At 37.4% G+C, this 22,551-nt stretch overlaps 1 protein-coding gene and 1 pseudogene across 3 annotated transcripts in view; both read right to left on the bottom strand.

Annotated features, from left to right (window-relative positions):
* Positions 1-22,551, bottom strand: part of SMC5 (structural maintenance of chromosomes 5) — a 96,153-nt gene that overhangs the window by 23,581 nt on the left and 50,021 nt on the right. For all 3 annotated transcript variants that reach the window (XM_036117910.2, XM_078061997.1, XM_078061998.1), the window contains exons 9-15: positions 20,125-20,380; positions 18,169-18,323; positions 14,811-14,924; positions 12,040-12,134; positions 11,286-11,418; positions 9,176-9,349; positions 8,920-9,089 (exon numbers count right to left, since the gene is read on the bottom strand). In XM_036117910.2, coding sequence (XP_035973803.2) covers positions 8,920-9,089; positions 9,176-9,349; positions 11,286-11,418; positions 12,040-12,134; positions 14,811-14,924; positions 18,169-18,323; positions 20,125-20,380 — 1,097 coding nt within the window. The remainder of the gene's footprint in view (positions 1-8,919; positions 9,090-9,175; positions 9,350-11,285; positions 11,419-12,039; positions 12,135-14,810; positions 14,925-18,168; positions 18,324-20,124; positions 20,381-22,551) is intronic.
* Positions 1,735-6,162, bottom strand: LOC144380126 (circadian locomoter output cycles protein kaput pseudogene; annotated as a pseudogene).

Raw genomic sequence — 22,551 nt, 5'->3', positions numbered from 1 at the left:
AAAAATTATTAAATCGTGAGTCTTACATATTTTTAACTTCAAGTATAACTGACATTATATTAGTTTCGGGTGTGCAACAATGATTTGATGTCTGTATATATCATGAACCGATCACCACAAAAATCTAGTTAACATCTGTCACCATATATAGTTATAAAAGTTTTTTCTGGTAAAGAAAACTTTTAAGATCTACTCTCAGGGGGGCACCTGGGTGGCTCAGTCGTTAAGCGTCTGCCTTCGGCTCAGGTCATGATCCCAGGGTCCTGGGATCGAGCCCCGCATCGGGCTCCCTGCTCGGCAGGAAGCCTGCTTCTCCCTCTCCCACTCCCCCTGCTTGTGTTCCCTCTCTCACTGTATCTCTGTCAAATTAAAAAAAAAAAAAATCTACGTTTAGCAACTTTCAAATATGCAATACGGTATAATTAACTACAGTCACACACCATACATTACCTTCCTATGGGTCTTTATTTTTTTAAAGATTTTATTTATTTACCTGACAGAGACACAGCGAGAGAGGGAGCACAAGCAGGGGGAGTGGGAGAGGGAGAAGCAGGCTTCCCGCGGAGCAGGGAGCCCGATGCGGGGCTCGATCCCAGGACCCTGAGATCATGACCTGAGCCGACGGCAGACGCTGAACGACTGAGCCACCCAGGCGCCCCGAATCTTTATTTTATACTGGACGTTTGTACCTCTTGATCACCTTCACCTATTTTACCAACCCCCAACACTGCTCCCTACCCCTCCCCGGCAACCACCTGATCTGTTCTCTGTATCTATGCATTTTTGTTTGTTCACTGGTTTTTTAGATTGCACTGTAAGTGAAATTATATGGTATGTGTTTCTGACTTATTGCACTTAGCATAATACCCTCAAGTTCCACTCACGTCACAAGATTTCCTTCTTTATAACGGCTAAGTAGTAGTGCAGCCTGGGCACACACATGGGCGTGTGTCTGTGTGCAGCTCACTTCCTCTTTACCCACTCATCCAGCCATGGACACTGAGGTTGCTTCCATGTCTTGGCTCTTGTAAATAATGCTGCAATGAACAGGAGAGCGCAGACATCTTTTCAAATCCGTGCTTTTTCTTTGAATACCCAGAAGTGGAATTACTGGATCGTGGGGTAGTGCTATTTTTAATGTTTTGAGGAACCCCTATACTGTTTTCCACAGCGGCTGCACCAATTTGCATTCCCACCAACAGTGGACAAGGGTTCCCTTTTCTCTGCATCCTCACCAACATTCGGTATTTCTTGTCCTTTGATAATAGCCATTCTGACAGGTGTGAGGTGGTAATCTCACTGTGGTTTTTATTTAAATTTCCCTGATGATTAGTGATACTGAGCACCTTTTCAGTTGCCTGTTGGCCATCTGCAGATCGTCTTTGAAAAAACCTCTATTCAGATCCTCTGCCCATTTGTTAATCAGATTGGGTTTTTGTTTTTGCTATTGAGTTGTATGAAATCATTACATTTTAGCTATTACACCGTCATCGAATACATGATTTCCAAATATTTTCTCCTATTCCAGAGGCTGCCTTCTTGGTGTGGCGATGGTTTTCTTTACTGTGCGGAAGCTCTGAAGTTTGACGTAGTCCCATTTGTTTATTTTCGCTTTTGTTGCCAAGGCCTTTGGAGTCAGTTTCAAAGAAATTACTGCCAACACCCATGTCAAAGAACTTACTGTTTTCTTCCAGGAGTTTGAGGATTTCTGGTCTTATATTGGTCTTTAATCCATTTTGAGTTGATTTTTCTGTTTGGTGTAAGCTTGTGGTCCAGTTTTTCCAGCACCATTTATTGCAGAGACCATCCTTTCTTCATCATTTATTCTTCCTCTTGTGTCACAAAGCCACTCACCATAGATACATGGGTTTATTTCTGGGCTCTCTATTCTGTTCCACTGATGCATGTGTCTGCTTTTATGTCAATACCCTGTTTTGATTAATACAGTTTTGTGATACAGCTTGAAATCAGGGAGCATAATGCCTTCAGCTTTTTCCTTCTCAAGATTGCTTTGGCTATTTGGTATCTTCTGTGTCCCCATAAATTTTTAGGATACTTCTAATTCCGAAAAATGCTGCTGGAATTAGAAAATGGATAGGAATTCCAGTGAATCTATCGATTGCTTTGGGTAACGTGGCTACTTTAACAATATCAATTCTTTCAACCCATGAGCACAGAAAATCTTTCCATTTATTTGTCAAATTTAATTTCTTCTTCAGTGTGTTATGGTTTTCAGTATACAGGTCTTTCACCTCCTTGGTCAAATTTATTCCTAAGCATTTTCTTTTTGGTGCAATTTTATAAATGGGACTGTTTTCTTAATTCATCTTTGAGTGTGTTGTTATTATATGAAAATGCAACCGATTTTTATATGATGATTTTGTACCCTGCAACTTTACTGAATTTGTTGATTAGTGCTATGACGTTTCTTTTGGTGGAGTGTTTAGGGTTTTCTATGTAAAATCCTGTCATCCACAACTAGTGCTGGTTTTACCTCTTTCCAGTTTAGATGCCTTTTATTTCTCTTTCTTGCCTACTCTGCTCTGCTCAGAAATCCTAATTTCTAACACTATGCTGAATAAAGGTGGGGAGAGTGGGCATCCTGGTCTTGATCCTGATGTTAAAGGAAAATTTCAGCTTTTCACTGTTGAGTATAAGGTTATACTTACATATATAAGTGGAGGGGGTTGACTTGTCATGTATAGTCTTTATTATATTGAACTATGTTCCCTCTTTGCCCATATTGTTGACAGTTTTATTTTGTCAAATGCTTTTTCTGCAGCTATTGAGATAGTATTTTTTTTAGCTTTCTCTTTTATCCAGATATATCCATAGTACTTACAGCATCTGTACATAGACAATTTGTACCCACACAAGAGTCTGACATTAATTACTATTCATCATTCCCTGAAAAGGGAGAGGGGCTCGGGAAGGGGCCTAATGTGTGTACTAGACTATCTTCATGGGATCGTTGTAAGCAAACCCCTAACATGACAGTGGTGTGTCCTGTAATACTTGAAAACAGGTATAGAACCACCAGGTTACTAATACTGTTAGTGCCTTTCTGATTGACTGGAGACCATGTTTTATATCTAAGCTTAATATTTGGCAATACACTTTCCCCATCAAAAATAGCTGGGAAAGTCCAACACTGTGAGAGCTGGCTATGGCCCCGTGCTCGTCTCGCACCGGCTGGTGTTTAATGTAGCATTTAATGCAGCATTTTCCCTGCTAAGTAATTCCAGGAACTAGAATTCCACAACATTCAATACTACTTCTCGTGAAACTACTAGGACTTATCCTAGCTTCAGATCCTCCGAGCAACTCTTCATGGCCAACCCTTTCCTCCCTTGAGGTCCGAGGAGGCATATGGCCCACTGTGGCTGAACCTTAGAAGAACAGGTCAAACTTTCAGTCCTGTGCCGACTCAGATGCTCCTGGCGCCGGGACTGAGGGAAAGGGCCCTGGTGTAGTGGAAATGCAGCAGAGAGGATAAGCTGGCTTCAAGGTTGCTCCACGGGAAGCCTTCAAGTCTGGAAAAACTGCTGCAGTAGTTGGGTCAGCTGAGCCAGAGATGGTTGCTGGACTAGACCAAGCTGCCCTTCCTGGGACCTCTGCTGTGGGGCTGAGCACGTCTGTGACCGCTGTGGAGCCGCAGGAGGGCAGGCAGGCCCCGCCTGACCCACGAGCACAGTGCACAGCACCATGACCACCCCCCAAGCTCCGGGAGCAGCTACTAATGTAATCACTAATCATCAAGTTGCTGACCTTGAGAAAATCTTATGCGTCCTGAACGAATGTCGCTACTGCAGCCGTCTGGGTTCTGTTTTGTGGCATACTAGATGGAATCTGCACCATGCTTCCAGCTATGAAATCCTCATACAGTCGGGCTCTAAGAGCGCTCTGTGTCCGACTGGAAGGAGGGGTTTATTGACGGGGCCAGCTCAGTACATTCTCTTGACTCTGATTTGATGGGCTTTGTAAAGTCTGCTGTTGAATCATATGCTGAATGTGCCAAGGTGTCCAGTATTCATTCCACTTTAATTTCAGTTAGTGTGAATAACCTGGTCCTTAATATTTATAGGTACAAGTTGCTGGAATTTAGATGAATTTCCAGAAGAAAGGTGAATGGAATCAAAATTCAACCCAGGGCCAGACTGTTGTGAAAACATCTGCAGCCCTTAACCATGGGCCATGTGAAGTCTGTTCTTCAATTTTTCTTAGTTCTTCTTGGGGCTGATGAGTATTGGCCTCTGTCATCCGTGTCTGTTGCTCCAACTGGTCTTTCAGATGCTGCATGGCTCGTAATTGAGCTAAAGACTGAGACCAGTCTTAAGGAGCCGGTACATGTGCAGCTTGAGACATCACCGGCTGTGCTGAAGACGGACTGAACAATGACCTCCTTTGTTACCATCTTTTCAGGAGCTGCTCTATGGTGTCTGGGAGGAGCGCAAGTGTCTGCTGGGTCGCTGTTGGTGTCGAGGAAGGGTCTGAGACTGCTGTGTGAGATGATTTTCTTGAGCTCTGGAAGGAAGCAGAAGGGGTTGGGCTATAATCAAACCTTTCCAATGCTTCCTTGAGGCTTGACTATGTCTATACAATTATCAGACCCAGAATCTTGGCTTTTGTCAGCAGTTGTCTCAGGAAGAGACTCTTCAATGCCAAGTACTCATCATATTGCAGCCCTAACTTCTGCATAATTTAGGATGATGTGAGTACCAACAATAAACTCTGGCCTTGAATTCCACTGAAGATCAATGATACAATGAGTCTGAAGCCAAATCCACTGTGGTCCTTTGTTCAGGAACCTATAACAACATGATATGCTTTTCCTATACTGCATTAAGTGCTCATGACGTTTTTGGCAAATGTTCTAGACCATCACATGATAATCATACCTGAATGTTCACATAACTTCAAATGTCCTATCATAGGTAGTTCCTTGTGACCTAGCAATAAAATTCTAAACTATGTCTAGATGTCTAAAACTCATTAAGCTCTTCAACAGTACACATCCTTGATGAACTAAATTGTAGCTAATCTGACAGTAGCTACAATACGATCTTGATCATCTTAGGGCCTATATGTGTCTTGTATAGTTTCTTTGAAACCATTCTGTGCTGAATTGGATACATTGTTTAGTGATTTGAGATTTCCTATAAATTATACATATTCATAAGTACATGACTCCTTTGGTCTACTGTTCCTCAAAGCATATGACAACAGAATTCTGATTTTAAATATTCAAGTGTTAATGAATCACTTTCCAGCAGAGGGGTAGAGAATATTTTTTTATACCAGTGAATGTTCCCTCTCTGGGATAAAATACTTTGATCCACAAGATCAAATGGTAAATATTAATGAGGTTATATTCTCTGACACAAATATGCTTCCATCAGTCATGATGGCTTAAAAACATCAAAAGCCTCAAACATTGTGTAAATTCTTCATTATTGAGGAACGTAGGTTTCCAGTCCTGTCAAATGTCATTGGCGTCTGACTCTGCAGTGATTTGTTTTCAGTAAAAAAAAAAAAATCAGTGCTCTTCTGCAGAACAGATTTTGGGCTTTCTGGATCTGGATGTCTGTTCCTTCCCGAGGTTAGGGAAGTTGTTACTTCTTCTTGAAATATGTTTTCTGCTTTTTCTTCCTCCTTCTGTGACTCCTATAATGTGAAAGTTATTCTGCTTGATGTTGTTCCATTGGCCCCTTAAGCTATTTTTACTTTTTAAAATTCTGTTTTCAGAGCACCTGGGCGGCTCATTCAGTTAAGTGTCGGACTCTTGACTTCGGCTCAGGTCATGATTCTTAGGGTCATGAGACTGAGCCCCGTGTTGGGCTCTGCGCTGAGTGTGGAGCCTGCTTAAGATTCTCCCTCTCCTTCTACCCCCACCCCTGCTCACACACATGCGCTCTCTAAAAAAAAAAAAAAAAATTCTTTTCTGCTATTGGGTGAACCCTACTACCCTGTCTTCCACATTACTGATTTTTCTTCTGCTTCATCTAGTCTGTTGTTGGAACCCCTCCAGTGTATTTTTTAATTGTTGTTGTATTCTCCAGCTCTGTGAAGTTGTTTGGTACTTTCTTATACTTTCTACCTCTTTACTAAAGTTCTTGCTGTGTTCATTCCTCTTGCAAGTTCGGTGAACATTTTTATAACCATCACTTTGATTTCTTTATTAGGTAAATTAACACCATTTCATAACAGTTCTTCTGATATTTTATCTTTCATTTGGAACACACTCCTGTTTCTTCATTTTGCTTGACGCTGTGTTGGTTTCCTCCTCTAGCTCTTGGTGGTGACATGAACCTTTGTGGTCTAAGCAGCCTGACTTATTCTTGACAGATCCCAGTTGTTGAGGGAGTGCCAAGTCCTGTGAGTGTTCCAGAGGAAGGGATCTCAGTTTGCTCTTAGTTTCAGGCAGAAGAGAAGCAGCATGCTTTTAAGGTATGCAAATATACAGTCTTTTGGAACCACCATAAACCCTGCTGGTCTACAGACCAGGCATCCTGAAGTGTCCCCTAGGAAACTGTTGGAAAAATCAGGGCTCCAGATGAGTGTAGGAGCTCCTTTCTGGAAGGTACTGGTGAGCTTTAGCAAGGCCAACAGAGCCCAAAGATGGCATCTCCTGGACCCTGTTCCCTGAGAACAATTTCGTAGCCTCTGGATGTGTTGGTAATCCTGAAGCCCCTGAGGCTGAATTCTAGGACAAATAAATAGGTCTTTTTCACAGAGTGTTTCAGACTGCTGTCTATGCAGTACCCTAGGGACAGTAGTCTGCCAAGAAGATTGTTTCAGACCCTTGGGCGCCTAGCTCTGGCAGAGACTTGGGGGTGCCATCACCCACGAGCAGGTTAGAGGGAGAGTACAAAAGTGGTGCCCACCAGTGCCTGTGTCCCAGGACAGATTCCCATTAGGCTCCTGCCCCTTGGGCAGATGCTTTAAGACGAGAAATGAAATCTCCTCCACAGATGGCCTAAGCACTTTTCACACTGTTGCTTTTGCACAGGGTCCTGTGGTCAGTCTTTGCATGAACGCTTAAAGAGCAAAATCTGTTCCCTACCATTGTACTGTTCTCCTATGTATAAGCCCCACTGGCTTTCAAAGCCAGGCATTTTGGGGACTCATCTCTCTGGTGTAGGTCCCAAGCGTGGGGGTGCCTGACTTGGGGCACAAACTCCTTGCTCCTCCGAGGAAAAACTCCATATTTGTGATATCCTTCCCAAGTGCTGGTCACCACACTAGGGGTGGGGTTCTAGGTGAGATCCTATCTCTGTTACAGAAGAGCTGTTGAGTTAGTTTTCAGGTCTTTTTCAGAGGGAACGCTTTCATCTGTAGCTGTTGATTTGCTCTGTCTGTGGGAGGAGTGGAGTTCAGTGTCTTCCTACACTGCCATCTTGAACCACCTCCCAGTGGTAATTGAGTATATACCTTTTTAATATTCAGTGTGATGAAATACAAAGCACACAGTACTTACACTGCAACCAAAGTACAATGGTTGCCTCAAGGAAAGGCACTTGTGTGACTGAGTTGGGAGCTGGCCTAGATACTTTTTCGTGAAATACCATTTTTATTTAAAAGAATAAAGACAAACTATGGTTACTGAGACTTAAGTATTTGGCAGATTTTATCCACCCCCCCCCCCCGCCCAAAAGTGAACGAAGTGAGCCTATCACTTCAAGAAAAACAACTGCCAATAAACAACTTTCACGTGCCAATTAAAATTTTGGAAAATTTGTATCTATGCTGTGAGCTTGACAGCTTCCCAATTCTTAAAGATTTTTTATATTACACAATAAAATGTGGCAACATCTGAAAGATCTATGCAGCTTGGTGAGCCAACATTATCTAAAGGACCAATGCATGATGTAACAAAATCACTGGCTAAAAGATCCACTTACAGTGCAATGGACTTCAAGAGTAATCTAATCAGATTCCACATTGCAAGTGAACTTCAACAAACCACATCTTGGCAGGTTTTGATGTAGTATTAAACAAGACCACAGACAATTATCTGAAAAGTCTATCATAAAGTACTCCTTCCTTTTCCAACTACAAATCTATGTGAGGTCACATTTTCTCCATATATTTCAAAGCAACACCTCACAACGGACTGAAAGTAAAAGCAGATATGAAATAAACAACTTCATTTAGAGAGACTGGTAAAAACGTAAAACAATGCCACTCCTCTTGGTAAACATATTTTGCTTAGAAAACCGTGGTTGTTCATAAATATTTTAAACACTCCCAGTTTTAATTACTGATATGGTAAATATCAATGACATAAACCATATTAACAAAACTTCCTCAAGGTCCTCAGTAACTTTGAAGCACGGAAAAGCGTCCAGGGATAAAAACGGCTAATCCGGGGATAGGAAAACTCACGACACTTAAGATTCACCAACTTTTGCCCTACAGACAACGTTCTTTGGATAAAACGTGTTTGTGGGAATTGCAACATCATGACAGAGTCCAGGCACACCTCAGAGGTATTGTGGATTTGGTTCCAGACCACTGCAATAAAGTGAATCCAAAGAATTTTGTGGTTTCCCAGTGACTATTAAAAATCGTGTTTACACTATACTGTAGTTCACTAAGTGTGACACAGCGTTGTCTAAAAAAGGCTAACCATTACCTGAGCTTTCAGAGAGTCTTAATCACTGATCATCAAACACATAGTATGAGAATCCTCAAAATGTGACAGAGGCACAAAGTGAGCAAATGCTATTGGAAAAATGGTGCCAACAGACTTGCTGGACACAGGGCTGCACAAACCTTCAATTTGTTTAAAAAACAAAACCAAAAAACGCAGTATCTGCAAAGTGCAATAAAACAAGGTATGGCTGTATAACTAATAATAATATCCTCGTAGTGCCCTGTACCCCCCACACACCCCCGCCCAAATAGGCTGAATGATACCTTCCTAGTTTGGAACTAATTTTTTGTTCCAACTGTCTTTTCTTGGTTTTGCTTTCAAGAAGCTCCTTCTTCTTTTGTCTAAGTTCATTGTCTTTGTGTTCTAGATGTCTGTTTCTCTCACGTAGGGCAATCAACCCTGCTTCCACTGCTTGCAATTTTCTATTAATTTCCTATAAAATAATCAAAATTATTGTTTTAAAAACAGTTCTAAAGTATTACAAATTCAGTTTATTCTTTAATAGTCAAAATAACCAACCTTTAGCTGTTCTTCTAAGTGTCTTCTTTGCTCTAGATCCACAGTGACTGTGAGAAACTGGGCTACTTTTAGGGATGTGTTACTAGAAATAACTTTATCTGAATAAAAGGAAGTTTTCACCACATACTTTTCTTCTGCTGTATACATTTGCTTTAACCGGGTTTCTTGTATTACCTGTCACAGAAGTCAAACAATGTCAAACAAATGTTAGTGTACATCTAATAGTAATTAAAATATTTTTAAAAGGACCGAAGCATTGGAAAATATAGATCAAGTGAATTTTAGGTCAAAACAGACATACTTTTTTTTTTTCTAAAAGGGTGGCTGATACACTTTAGGTTATTATTTTGGAGAACACTAAAGGAGAGAGAAGGGAGAAAACCCAAACAACTATAGCAAAGGTGGCTATTTTTCTACTTGACTATATGATCTCTCCCAAGTAAGTGTACTTTTGGAGTTTTGTTGGGCCTACAGAAGAGATACCAGGAAACAGCTGCCCAGGACACAGAACTGCGGTAGCTCAACTAAGTCATTTATTCTCTCACCTTCCCTCAGTTATACTGTTCACAGATACATAATCATACTTAATTCCTGTGTATTTGGAAGAATACTTAATGGAAACACTTCAAGGATCTCAATTTTTTTTTTTTTTTGCATTTTTTTGGAGAGCTTGTCTCTCAAGAACTGAAACAAAAAGTTCGAAAAACTAAAGCACATTCTAAACACAATAACATTATGTATTTCTGAATAGTAATGAAGAGTAGGCTTTCATATATGGTTCTTCCTGATCTCTGAAGCTTCACTACTCATACTCTTGTGGCTTGTTTCTATCCAGAAGTTTATAGTCTAAGTGAAGAGAAAGACCTATTTAAGCACACTTAAGTTTAACAGGGTATAATCTGGCATCCACAAATTGCTGAATAATTTGGAATGAAGGAAAAGCTAGAAGATGTTAGGCTACTCAAGTTCTAATAAATTTAAATTGACAGACACAGTGAGGTAAGGGCACTCCCAACAAAAAGGACATCATGACCTAAGGCTGGCAGCGGACAATTTAACCAAAGGGGAGAGTCCTAGAAATTAATGAGGGCAAGTCCAAAAATGGTCTTGTCCTCTTTTCTAAATGATAGAAGAGAGGTACACCCACATGGAGAGTCCTAATATTCATTTCCTCAAATGTTCCCCATAATGTCATTTTTAATCAATGACACATGCAACTTTTACTATAATTAGCTTGGTGGAGTTTTGTTTTTGTTTTGCAAAATGGGTTGCTAATCAGCCCTCATTTCTATCTTCTGTCAGTAAAGTATAAAGAGTCCCTAAATTACAAATGAATCATCCTAGGGATACTGGTAACACTAGGTGTTAAAATTTTAAAAACACATTTTCTAATAAATTCAATATAACAACTAGTAGTTGGGTCTCTAACTGGGTCCTAGATGCTTACAAGTGAAAAACATGCAAACTGGTGTTATAGAAAAACCTGTTTTGGATGAAGAGATTTCTTTCCTTTTTCTGCTTGTGATAGAAGCAATGAATTTAGTGTGAGTCTTGGAGATTGCTTGTATGAGGAGAGAGCTCCCCGCATTAGCAGAATAGAGGAACTACAAGTGTGTGCTGTGCTAGCCAGGAGAAGAGGTCCTATGAAGGGAGATAGTCTTCAGGGGCAGCTTTAAGAAAGGAAGGGCTTACCAAAACAGTTCTATATCCCAGCCTACCATTCTAACCTATAATTTCTCTGAAAAACAATCTAGACTACAAGAATTTAAATGATTAAACCATTAATAAAATGTCTGAACACAGATTTGTCAAGCAATACAGAATGAGGTAAGAGTGCCAGGTATCTCTTTTCAGACTTCAAATGTATTCAATAAATACAAATATAAAGCATTTACTCTCGGTAACTCCACATCACTTACACCCATCATATAGTATTAGTCAATAGTCACTGTTCTGTGTATATTAAAAATGTAAAATACAAAGAATTTCTGTGTGGTTAAAAAAACAGAATGACCTACTTCTTTAAATATCTCTTAATTTTTGCTTGATTTTTTTATGCTAAGAAGTTTCAGCAAAATGAGGTTCTGGTACTGATTCAGTACTTTCTTACCCGTTCAATTCTTTCTCTGGTCCTTTCAGTTCCTACCGGAACTTCGTGAATATGATAATGGCAGCAAAGGAAACTCATGACCGGATCAGGTGCATCAAATAACTCTCGCAAGTAAGAGAAAAATCCATACTGTCTGAAACGAAAAGCATTTACTAGATTTTTCTTTAAGAAAATCATTCACAGAAATCTGATAGTTAATAAGTGGCAAATAATAAAATATAATAGTACAGCAAAAATGTGTGTGTATTTTAAAATCACTTAATATTAAGTGATTAATGTTGAGACTTATTTCCTTGTCAGGAAAGCTTAATATATTCATGATTACAAACTTTATAATCTCTTTTGTTTCTTGCATTGCTTTTATACTTAGGATGTTTACTTACATTCAGAATTAAGACGTTCACTTACAGCTGTTTTATAACTGCAAATTTTCTATTTAGTCCTTCTGGAAATTACTTCTGCATTATGAAGTGATGATTTGTTTTACTTTCCCAATACCTAACCAACTATTTTAATATCTTTCATTAAACAGTCCAATATTATTCCACTGATCTGAAACATCACCACTATATAGTAAGTATTTCATGGTTTGTCTGTTCCTAGATTTTTCCTTATTTTAGACTTAAGTAGAGATCCTAAAAGGGAATCATATAGCCTCTAACATATTTATGTGAGATAAAATATACTTAAGAGCTAAATGAATATTGATTAACCAAAGTAACAGGTTAATTCTAAAAATATTTTCGAGACTTACTTTAGCTCATTCAGAGATCTTGAAGGTGCTTTGTCTGCATATGAGCTCTTGGGAGCAGTAACAGCATTTACTCTTAATTTTTTATTGTCACGAATCTGAATATAAGGGAAAGAAAATATTTTAATTACCATATACTATCAGTCAAAATGATTTTTAAAGTTATATTCCTACGGGTATTCATAAGATGATCAGAACCTGGGTATTTAATGGTACTTTCAAGAAAATTTTTCAGTGTGGTAATGACACTATAATTACATATTTTTATAGAAAGAATTTATCAGTGAAAATAGTAAAAGAAATATGTTCTAACAGTTAAGGAAGCAGTAATACCAAAACTTTCAGAAAATAGGAGGAAGTGCAACAGCCATTTCCCAAATCATTTTATGATTCCAGCATAATCCTGATACCAAAACCTGACAAAAACAATATCCCTAATGAATACATATGCAAAAATCCTTTACAAAATATTAGTACACAGAAACTTTTTTTCAAAAACTTCGCATTTAGTATCAAATTTTTAAATATATTTATATTTTGATCAATTACATAAATTAATTTAAACTCAATGCAGAAGAAATTTAGCACAGCTTTAAGAAAATAAAATTTTAAATGTATTTATTTTGGTTGCAAAGATGTATATGACAGTGTGATCGATATGACTTTCAAGCATAAAAATATATAGAAAAATTCTAAGGCAACGAACTGCAGGAATATGAAAATTTGATCTAATGGAATTGACCCCTGTCCCTCAAACCAGCCTCCTATTCCCAAACATTCTAAGCTCCTCTGGGGAAGGCACTTGCTGGTGGTGGTGGTTAGAAAGTGATCGCCAGCTTGTGTAAGTTTCATTACTTTTACTTTTGTCCTATGTGACAGTACAGACTAAAATATACACTCCCCCCCCTTTATTATTACAATACTATGATCTCAGATTTTCACAATTTTTGGGGGTCCCATTATGGTAGAGTTTTGCTGTTACATTAGGATAAAATCTTGTGAGGAAATTGCAATGAAAATGCAACTTCAAGAAAAAAGAAAGATTTAAAATTTTAAATATTTGTGTATTTTTCTTTGTGTATTATCTATAGTGGTTGATGGTACAATAGGTGAACAGTACACATGACCAAGTAGAGTTTATTCCAGAAATGCAAGACTGATGGAAAGTTTCAAAAACCAATCTAATTTATAGCAACAGAATAAAGTACAAAAGCCATATCATCATGCCAATAGATGCGGAAAAATATAAATTCTCTGCAAACTAGGAACAGAAGGAAACTTTATCAACCTGATAAAGGGCCTCTATGGTAATTGTACAGCAGACATAATACTTATTATACATGGCAGTATGGGAAATGGTACTCTAATAGATAATATTACAGGAGGCAGTTATATACAATAAATTTCACAATTTAAAATACAAAGTCACACATGTGAGAGGAAGTTCTGGTCCTGCTGAGAAGCTATGGAAAGTTACAAAAATAAAGGTCAAAATTTCAGGAACCCATGTCACATTATCCATATAGGATTCAAATCCTTAGCACAGAGGAAGCATGAGTTTTTGACTCAAAAAAAAGGCACTCAGTGTAGGCTAAGCAGGCCATTTCCAACAGAAAGCACCTAATTCCACCTGACTGAATGCCCTTCACAGCATGCCATATCAGATTTATAATCCAAGTAACCTACTTCTTCAAAAAGCTCTCACACCAGACCAAAAACTCACTGGATAAGCTTAAATAATTCCAAACTAAACAACTGTCTTTTTGGAGTCCATTCTATAATTTTATACATGCAACTTTTTATGCAATTACCATATATTCCTATTCCCTGCCAACCCCCAAACCAGAAGGAGGGCAATATGGTAAAAGCCAGAAAAAGGATTCTTTCCAATCACTAGTGTACCACAGAAATAGAGGACCACTTAGGTGATTCAGGGTCCTGTCCTCATTTATACCTGCTAGCAAAGATTTAAACAAAACAGAATCTAAACCTAATCTTTAGGGCTTTTAAAAGAAGGTGACATACACAAAAGGAAAGAAATCTTACTGACAATAACAAGAGCTAACAATACATACTTTACAGATAACCACATGTAATAAAAATAATCGTAAACAAGCACTGTTCTACACACCTTTTCATTTATTAACCAATTTAGTCCTCACAACCAACTTTTGAAGCAGATAATATATCTACATTTTACAGATGAGGAAATTATGGCATCAAACATTTAGGAAACTTGCCCAATTTAGTAGCAAAGCCAGAATTCAAATCTTGGCAGCCTATCTAGGGAGTCTGTGCTCCTACCTACTAAGTCACATTGCCTTGTAGTGGCTTAGATTCTCAGTGGTGTTTCTGTAACCCGATACAGAATTCTCATTCTTTTCGAAGAGGTTTTATTTAAAAGCAACAACATATTGATTCCCACACTCCCCATCAAAGAAAAACTGAGTTCATTCCAATATATTTTCAAAAAGGATGTCTAAGACCAAAGGTCCATCATTATGGTTTTTTTCTTAAAACGGTATGACAGAATTACTCTTACTAACTCCAACTCAAAACATGTTACAGATGAAATTATGGGCTGTTTTTTCCTTGCAAAACAAATTCATTCCCCAATGATGACAGAGATAAAGAAATTCACAAAACTGAATGATTTTACACAAGAGTTACTGCTGGTATAGTCAGTCACTATTTTTTGCTTTAGTTTGAATTTAAAAACTTAAGTACCAGAAGATTAGCACCAGGTGAATCAAAGTATTATGTTGGTTACTTGCCTCTTTGAGAAAAACCTCCATATCTTCTTGACTCTCAAATACAAAAGCTCTCAAGTCATTTGATGAAATATGATTTTCAATATATTTGGCATTTTTATTATCTTTCATATTGATCTAAACAGAAAGAAAATATAAGTTAATTCTCATGAAATCCAATCCAAACTGATTACTAGAACATAATTTTACTTTGATTTATTTAATCCGATTAAATTTAATAGTTGGAGGGGGGAGAATTTGGTATTGAAGATTCAACATTTTAAAAACCTCTACTTAATTTAGTACCCTCTAATCAAAATTGATATGCATCAGGTGCTTATTCACATCTTGTTTTTTGTTTTACTAAGAAATAACTATGTTCCTTTTATAGTCAACTCACTAGGAAACATCTGAAATAGGCTTAGACTGTAATCTAAGAGTGTATTTCTCATCTATCCCCAAACTTTAATATTTGTCGTCTTAATCTTCAAGAGGAAGTCATACATGGCAATAACTGATCAGTACAAAAACACAAAGAATTAAAACACAACTTTAACAGTGCTTTCCAGAGAAATCCTATGCTTGTACCACTAGAGCATAAGCTTTAGGATTTATCTTTTAAATATTAACAAATCAGGCACTTCCGCATGTGAGGCTCAACGCTATGGAAAATAGTAAGGTCAAGATAACAAATTGTTTCAAGATGACTACAATCTACTTTCTGCAGATTACAAGTAAAAAAAAAAAACAACACAATAAAGCTCTATAATAGGTATATAAAAAGTGCTCTCTTATGGAATTTTAGGGGGGAGATAGATAATCTTCAGCAGATGGAAATCAGCTTTCTTGAAAAAAACATTTATGAAAGAGAAGGGTTTTAGGTACCATACATAAATAAAATACCTCATACTAGTTAAGAGCTAAGACTCTGGGGTCAGACAGATGTTGCTTCAAATCACGTACCACTTATATCTCTGAAAGTTTTAGTTAGTTCTTCACCCAAATGGGTACAGTAAAACAGTCTATATCTCAGGAATAAATGTGGATTAAGAGAGCTAATAAACTTAGTATGCTTGTCATACAAACATCGGCAAATATTACTATTTTAAACTATAAAATATCATTTAGCATAAAAAAGTGGAAAACTGATACACAAGCAAACAAAACAAAGTCACATAAAATACCTGGACATAAACACTACAGAAATTTAGCCTCTATCGTTCGACTTTTTTTTTTTTTTTTTGGTATCAGTTACTTCATTAGAAGGAATAGTACAAATGAAAGAAAAGTGGGTGTTAAGCTACAACTTATAGAAAGGGTAAAATAACCCCAATGTGACTGCAGAAGTCACCTTTTTAAAAGTCACACAAGTAGGGGTCATGTCTGTCCCTGCCCAGTTTGTGCACTTCCAGAAGTGACCGCGTCACACTTTTTTCGCCAGGTATCATGCAAACTGCACTGCGTTCAGTCTGGCTTCCTGACATCCTGAAGGAAGAAAGACTTCACCACTTTGTTGGCTCTGAAGCTTCATCAACTACTTAGCATGCTCCCCCTCGTCAGATTGGTAAAGAAAATATCTGGCAAAGTTCAAGGCCACTCCTTCACAACATAGTAAAGACAGAGAGAGGCAGACAGAGGGAACATAGCGCTCCAAGGTGATCTGGTGGTTGATGGCAGACTCACAGTACAGATTTTTAACATGAAATCTTCCTATATATCCTATCCTAGAACCGGTTTTATAAATTCATTAATCGGTCATAAATGTCCTCTTATAGTAACAGACCTAGAATGACATTTTTAATGGCTGCATAGTATTCCATTTAATGGATACAGAATAATTTACATGACCAATCAATTTCTTTGGAAATTTTGTTCTTTGCCCCACCATTATTTGTGCTATTATAAACACTGCTGTGAGGAACGGACCTATAAATACATCTTTGCACACTTCTCCCACTATAGCCTGGAATGGTTAGAAATAACTCATGGACATGGATTGTTAGTTGACAAGTTATATGGCTAAAATTTTAAGTTTATATACTGCTAACTTGTCTACGTTGGTGACATCTCAACTAGATATTGAAAGATTAAGTGTATGTGTGTTGGGGTGGGGGAACACAGTCGGAAAGGTGGTAGGAAAGGTAAAGGGTTATTCCAGAAAGGATAAAAAGCAAGCAAGACTGTATCTTTTTATCTCAAAGATTCAAATCTAATTTGAAATATAAATATATGCCAGCTAGTAATCCCTTTTGGTGACAGGCTACTACTACTAGGAGACCAAATGATAAAAGGATGGCAAATTTACTAAGGTTGTGAATTATAATTTTGAGGTTGACATTTTAATAAAAATCTGTTCACAATTACTTGCATTATAATTTCTTAAGGCTCAAAATATTTTCTTATATTTTCTTTCAGTCCTTACCAGATTAATCAAAACAATAATGTCTGCATCCAAAATAGATATTCCCTTCTTGATCTGGCAAAAATACTCTAATAATACATACCTGAGCAAGAAGAGAATACAGTATTATGCATATTAATTTTGCTAATATAATCTAAGATATTAAAAAAGACAACTACATGAAATGATTTTAACTAAAGAATAATACAAACATGAATTAAAGAAGATAGAAGTTTTCATGAATCCTGCAAGGATCTACAGTGCATTCATTTCTAAAGTTAAAAAAAAAAAAAAAAACATCCAGCAATAACAATCCTTAAGTCATTTTTGGGTAAGTTTTATCATCACCAAAGACTGGTTTTTACTTTATTTTCTCTTTCCATGGCCAAACTTATTATTTAAAATATTTTAGATAGAAATCTTCCTAGCCATTCCATGGCCACACTTCATTAAATGATTTACTCAATATGGCTTACCCTATTCTTAATGACCCATGATCATCAAAAAGAGCTATCTATCAAAGGTTTATGAGGTCAACAGACTGCTGGCTGCATTCTCAGAATCCTAAGAATGCTCTGTTACTTGTAGGTGACTTTCTCTTCTTTCTTCTGTTGGTTCCCCCCATCAACATAGTTATTTACAGCAGTTTCCAGCCCTTGGGCAGCATTTAATCTATGGCCTGCTGTAACCTAAGAATAACAACTGCCAGAAGGAACTAGCTAACCAAACTAATTTTCTACATGATTCTTGGTCAATAAGCTAACAGTTTCATTCTCTTTCTAGACAAAGTTCAAAGACTTATTGGTCACAACTCAGGTATGGATTCAGCAACCAGTAGCCACAAGTCTGATAATGGAAAACCAAGGTGTTAATAAGACTAGGAATTCTTAAAACAACAAAAATCTATAAAGTTTATAGATTATAAAAGGATTATAAATTATAAAACTAACAGATACAACCAAGATGAACAAAACTTCTTACCGTGAGCATTATAGGCTCACAGACTCTTTGCTTAAATTTGTCCCGGTTACTTCTTAGCCATAAAACAGCATCATATGTGTCACGGTATCTTTGTCGCAGCTTATCTTCCTTCTGATTCATAAGATTGTCAAATCGTACAATATTATCACCCACACCTAAAAAAGGAAAATAAAGTATTAGTTCTCTGAAAACTTTCGTGAAATAATCCACTAGTAATACAAAAGGGTATCTTAGATCCACAAGTTAGCAACACCACTCAGCAAGTACCCACCACCGTGAGAAAGCAACACCCTGCACAAACGGCTATCAAATTTCCAAACATTTCAGATAAAACATGATCTTTAAGCTACCAAAATTAAACAGGTCACAAAAATAAACAGGTCATGTAAAAAAAAAAAAAAAAAAAAGAGTGAGGAAACACTACATTTCCTAACATGAGACGATTGCAATAGGCCTTCAAAATTCTGAGAGAAAAATTATTTTCAACCTAGAGTCACATATATAACAAAACCAAGAAAAGCAGATCAGGAAATAAAGGTATTTTTAGGGATGCAAAGACTCTGAAATTAATCCCCAAATATCTCTTCTTACAAGGTTACCTAAAGATGTGTAAGGAAGTAATGTAAGAAAATACTAAGTAATGTAAGAAAAACAAAAAGCCCACGGAATTCAGGAATAGCTTTACCCAACACAGAAAAGGATCTGTGACAAAGCCCGACAAATCCCAGACAACAGCCACACAGGCAGCTCTGAAAACAATCCATTTAGATGGAAGGAAGTGGATGGAAGGCTCCAGACCTCAAGAGAATGCCTACTCTTTTTTTAAGGAAATGTTAAAGCAAACGGTTTTTTGTTTTTTTTTTAAAAAGGTAAATTAAAACCTTTAAAAAAAAAAAATAGCTATCAGTGAAAGGAGATCCAATCAAAATGCACTACCTGGCTCTGCTGTGAACTAAGTTTCACTGCTGTAACAACAATACTTAATATTTCTAGCTTTTAGAATTAACTCATAAACATAGCACATAAAACTTGATGTGGTTCTCAGTAAAATGTTTTCAGCCTTGAAAATATAAAAACCAGAGTACGAATTAGAGGACTTAGAATGTCAGAAGAGCAGAAAGTAAAAAGGATGAGTCAAAGTGTGTATTCAAGCAATACAACTATTTAATGACACAAAATATAAAGATAATCATAAAGGTTAATGATTAGTAACTAATATTAATAATCCCACTTGAGGAATTCAAATAGGATGGGAATTGTTATGAGCCAAAATCTGTATCTCAAATTACAAAATATCAAAAGATAGTATCTAAAATAGATTAATCAAGGCATGGTGAAATAAGAACATAATAAAAATATAAATGAAGATCTACTGGAAAAAACTGCTGAGTTAAAAATGCACACACCTGAGAGTGGGTGTGGAGGTTTGAAAGAGGTGGAGGGCACTCTGCTAAATATAAAATTGAGGTTGTTTTCTTTTTCACTGATCTTAGTCGTATACACTGAGTGGACAGAACTTAAGACCTCTTCTATCTGAATAATGTTATAAATCTATTTTCATGGTCCACAGGAAAGAAAAGCAGAGATGAAATTGGATAGGTTTCAAAGGGGCAAAGCTAATGGAAGGTTCTGAAGACTAGAATGAAGAGCTTAAATTTGATCTGATAAATAACAGTGAGTGACTTTGTGAAGAAAACAAAGGAAACCATTTTTAGAGAATTAAATCAACTGTCACAATCTGACATCCATAAGGCAATGGTAGCCAGAGGCAAAGCACGGTGTATGCTACCTGTAAGTGATTAAGGCACTAACTTGGAAAAATCAAGCTGAGCTTCCTCAACAAGGGGATGTGAGTAGCTAAAGAAGACACGGTACCATGGGAAGAAGAAAGCCCATCAACAGAAACAGATCTCCATTTTACAAACATCTCTTCACCCTAAGTTTCATAAGACTTACTCTTTCTCTCCTTCTCTAGGCTCTCCTTCTCTCCTCGCTTATCAATTACCTCGCCTTCACATAATGCCTTTTCATCTTGAACTCGTCTCAAATCATTTGTAATGGCATCAATCTGGGGCTGAAGATTCTCACAGTTTTCTGAGGTCTTCAGTTCATTCTGCAAATCCTCTATCATCTTCCGAGTGTTACTTATCCTCCTCTGGCGGTCGTGTTCTTCATTCTGTTTTACGGTTAACGCCTGCTGCAGTTCCTCAATCTAATAAAACAAAAGAAGGATGGTACTGGAGATTGTTTTTTCTCTTGCTTTGTAAGGCTTTTATAGCAACACAGTATTTAAAATGCGAACAACCTAAGCATGGGTGTTCTCACTAAAAGGTACTCTGCTATAATTGAGTGTTACTCCTACCAGACCACCTGCTATCTTTATTTGTTCACTAACATATCCTAAGTACCGAGAGTAGTGCTTAGCATATAGTTAGCACTTATTAAATATATGCTCAATAAACAAAATATCTATAAAGCCAATTCACAGATTTCTGAATACTGACAGGAAATTCATATTACACACCAGAAGACCACAATTAAAACAGCATTCACATGTATATGACAAACTTTCAATAAAGCAGTAATAGAAATGACAATGAAGATTATGTCTCTTAATTTTAAACTGAAACTTTTTTTTTTTTGGATTTTATTTATTTGAGAGAAAGAGTGAGCGAGAGAGAGAGAGAGAGAGAGAGAGCGCCCATGAGCAGGGGGAGAGAGAGAGGGAGAAGGAGACTCTCCACTGAGCAGGGAGCCTGACACGGGGATCGATCCCCAGGACCCTGGGATTATGACCTGAGCCAAAGGCAGATGCTTAACTGACTGAGCCACCCAGGTGCCCCTGAAACTATTTTCTTTGAACAGAATTACTAATACTTGAAATTAGTATTTTGAGATTACTCCTCCAACTATATGTTTAGATTTGTTGACATATTCAAGGTAAATTATTTTTAAAAAACCCAGATCATATAAGATGCCAGTGGATTTTTATCAAAACCTTATAAAGTCTACCTAAGAGTTAAGACTTTAAGATACACATACATACATACACGAAAATACACATTATACAACCCTATTTTTTTACAAAAATAGAATTTTGTACTGTTAACACAAATCACATAATTTGTTAGCTTCCTTTCATTCCAAGTCCGATTTACTTACCCTTCCACCCTCCCCATTATCAAAGTAGGACCAAATTCATTATAGAAAATATGGAAAGTACACTAACTTTTAATAATCATTTATAATCTTAATATCCTTAAACCTTTACATTTTAATACCTACTTATATCTTTCTATAGAACATAAAGTTTTATGGCATCACTAAAATGTATTGAGAGCAGTTTCTCATTTCTCCCATGTCCTTAGCAAAATAAAATTTTGTTATCTAAATGTCTGGTTATATGGATATAACACATTTTGTCCCATTCCCTACTGTTGGACATTTGGGTTGATATCAATTTTTCCTTTCTAAAAATTTAACTTTGACAGTGTCAAGAAAATGAACTGAAATACCCAAAATCCCATCTCCTATACCAAACATGCAGAAGAAAGAATTATTTAAAAAGTTAAAATACGTATCTGTGATTGAAAGCTGACAATGTTCAATGGACCTAAAAGAAGGAAAGGGACAAGAAGCCACAGTGTCCAGCCAGGAAACCCATGAAGTCCAAGGCAAAGGGAATAAATAGGTATAGAATTAAGAATCACCAGAGCCTGGGTGGCTCAGTCATTAAGCATCTCCCTTCAGCTCAGGTCATGACCCGGGGTCCTGGGATCGAGCCCCGCATCGGGCTCCCTGCTCAGCAAGGAGCCTGCTTCTCCCTCTCCCTGCCACTCCCCCTACTTGTGCTCTCTCTCAAATAAATAAATAAAAAATCTTAAACAAAAAACAAAAACAAAACACCAAACACATGAAGAAGTCCAGCTCCATGAAAAAGGGACAAGAAATTTAGCAAACAAAACCTTTGTACTCCCAGCAAAACAGAGACCCACCAAGCTACCAAATATCACTGGGCTACTGAAGAAATCTGTACGACTAGGTCTGTCTGACTTGAAAAACTAGGAAGCAGCCCAGTCATCCCTATCCTTCCAGGTAAGTTTTCTGAACTCTAATTCATGAGCAGCTTTCACCCAAGACACTTCCAAGACTAATCCCATCCTATTCTGGTTTTAGCTCAGACATCATAGGTCCAAACTCCTAGATCACCTATCATCTTCAGTTTCCATGAATGTTCTCTCTTGTTCTGACAGTTGGCTATTCCTGAAAGACACTTCTCCCTAGTATCCTCTCTAAGGTGACCTCCTGCCACAATCCTTCAGACAGCTTCAGAACTCAGAGGTGGGGAGGGTGTTAATCCTCATTAATCCCTACTGTACTATT

Source organism: Halichoerus grypus, chromosome 14, assembly GCF_964656455.1.
Source record: "Halichoerus grypus chromosome 14, mHalGry1.hap1.1, whole genome shotgun sequence".
Taxonomy (NCBI): Eukaryota; Metazoa; Chordata; class Mammalia; order Carnivora; family Phocidae; genus Halichoerus; species Halichoerus grypus.
This window is presented reverse-complemented; position numbering and strand designations above follow the sequence as displayed.